A 2,532-nucleotide genomic window follows, 5' to 3' on the forward strand; every position below is an offset into this window, starting at 1 on the left:
GTCTTCAGAACTACAACCAAACATCAAGTGTATCAGATATGATCAGAGAACTAGGATGGGACACATTGGTAAAGAGACAAATGAAGAACAGTATTTCGTAATGAGACCAGGGGTCAATTCAATAAAACCTTTACACTTGTATTTTACACGTTGGACCGTTGCTTTTACAAGCGCGCAAAAAATCCAATTCAATAACTGTCTTTACAAGCCAAAGTTACAAGTGTCCGACTTGTAGTTACAGGTGTAGAGCTACACGTGTAGAATGTGAAATTAGGTCAGTTCAATAAAACGTTTTACAGGAGTCCAACTTGTTTTTGGCCTGCGGTCCACTTGTAAAATACAAGAGCAAATTAAGTCATAAGTCACTTGTAAACTTCGAGAGCAAATTGTTGTTGGCCTCATTTAAAGAGATAGCATGTCATCTTCGATTGAAGAAGAAATAGATGAACTTTTGAGAAATAGAATAAGACGACAGCCGAGGAATTTTGAGGAAAGACGGCTTTTCGACGTAGAAAATCCACGCGAATTTCGACAGAAGTTTCGTCTCCCAGTCGATGCATTCGAACATTTACTGGCAGCAGTGGGTCCGCAATTGGAACACAGAACACGGCGCAACAGAGTGTTGACGGCGAGACAACAATTGTTAGTATTTCTCCACTTCCTTGGTACGAACTCGTTTTACCATGTGATGCATTCGTGCCATGGAATTTCAACATCAACGGTTTGGAATGTCATAGACCGCGTTACGCCGGCAATACTAAGTTTACAGCGAGAACTTGTTTGTTGGCCCAAGCAGCCCCTTCGAATCGCTTCAAAGTTTCATGATATAGCTGGGTTTCCTTGTGTTGCTGGTTGCGTGGATGGAACCCATGTTCTGGTAAATCCCCCGGCTGGTGATGAAGATGCATACGTGAATCGGCATCATACGAAATCCCTCAATGTGGCCATGGTTTGCGGCCCAGATTACTCAATATATTTCTGTAGCAGCCGATGTCCTGGGAGATGGCATGACTCGCAGGTTCTCAAAGAGAGTACTCTGTGGACTGCATTTGAAGAAAATGCTCAGAGGCCATTCCCTGGAGCAGTAATTCTAGGCAACTCTGCCTACTCGTGCAACAGCTGGCTGATTCCTCCTTTCAGGGGAGATGTAGAAGGTGCTTGCCTCAGGTTTAATGAGGCGCACAAGAAAACCAGAAGCACCATAGAGAGAGCCAATGGTGTTATAAAAAAAAGATTCTACACTCTACAAACAGGTTTAAGAGTCAGAAGTATGGAACGAGCTGCTGAACTTATCCAGTGAGCAGCCATATTGCACAACATTTGCATACTATTAAACGATGATGGTGCTGATCTTTTGGATGACGAAGATCTGGAAATTGATGAAGGGGAGTCTGCCGAGCAAGACGAGGGGCAGGAGGACAGACGACAAGAGCTCTTAGCGCATTTTCTTTGAATTAAAGTGAGACAATGTCGATCGATGTGAAATCAAATTGTTAAGGGCCTTAAAAACATTTAGTTTACATTTCTTATTCGATCTTCATTATTTGCAGATATTGTATTTATAAAACTATAATGATATGCTTAGGACGATCCCCTAGCCCAAATATGAAATTGAAAAAGAACAGAAGCTGTCATTGAATTCATTAAACCATGGTATGAGCTATGTCATTGAAGTCATTTCAATAATTATTGATATCCTCTTGTCCGTTGCCCTCCCTCTAATAATTAAACAAATGATTGCAAACCACCAACCTTCTAAGACTAATTGTTTTTATTAACGGCGTGATTACTTTCTAACAAAGTGATACAATTCTGTAAATTATTGACATTATTAGCTTTCATTCTCTTGATTGCACTTACGCAATTCTCAAACTTAACAGTCAAATTATTTCTATTAATCCATCGCCTCGAAATCTTTCTTCAATATTTTAATCTCCAAGGACAACTTTGAACACTCTAAAAGTAGTTTTCTTTTCCTAATTCGTAATATGTCTTCTTCTAATTCGGCTGTGGAACTGACAGTGGCCTTTTTCAGCCCCTTCTTCGATTTGATGGTAGGCTTTTGGAATACTGATGTCTTGTCTTCTTTGGCTTCCTTTGGTTTGGCTGAAGGTTTTGTTTCATGCTTTGCTTTTGCATCTAAATGAACAAAAGATTGGTAGATACATGAAAATCTCATCTTTCAACTCATTGCGTTTGAACGAAGCTAAGTTGCGATTAAAGTAAGAAAGAAACATTTACATTTGGGAACGCGATAATCGCGCCTGACCTAGCTTCAAATTGACAACTTGCTCGCAGAGAAACGAAAGAAGGACATTTTGATTTATAAATGTTGTTTCTGGTTATTCTAAATTATCTCACCTTCGGTCTCAGGTGTAGTGCAGACAACCTCTTCACTCTCAAACACAATTGGTGTGTCTTCAACCTTCACAGGCTCCAAGTTTGCGCTCTCTCTTCCAAGTATATCAAGGACTGTATCGTCCAGCTCTGTGAGTTCACTCCCTCCTGCACCTGTCTTTTTCGAGTCACTGA

At 40.4% G+C, this 2,532-nt stretch overlaps 1 protein-coding gene across 1 annotated transcript; it reads left to right on the top strand.

Moving 5' to 3' along the window:
• Positions 1 to 415: 415 nt before the first annotated feature.
• On the top strand, positions 416 to 1,300 carry LOC131770049 (putative nuclease HARBI1). The gene has a single exon (XM_059085772.2). It carries the CDS (start codon positions 416 to 418, stop codon positions 1,298 to 1,300), a length of 885 nt encoding a protein of 294 aa, XP_058941755.2.
• The last annotated feature ends 1,232 nt before the right edge of the window (positions 1,301 to 2,532 follow it).

The sequence above is a fragment of the Pocillopora verrucosa genome, chromosome 2 (assembly GCF_036669915.1).
Source record: "Pocillopora verrucosa isolate sample1 chromosome 2, ASM3666991v2, whole genome shotgun sequence".
Lineage (NCBI taxonomy): Eukaryota > Metazoa > Cnidaria > Anthozoa > Scleractinia > Pocilloporidae > Pocillopora > Pocillopora verrucosa.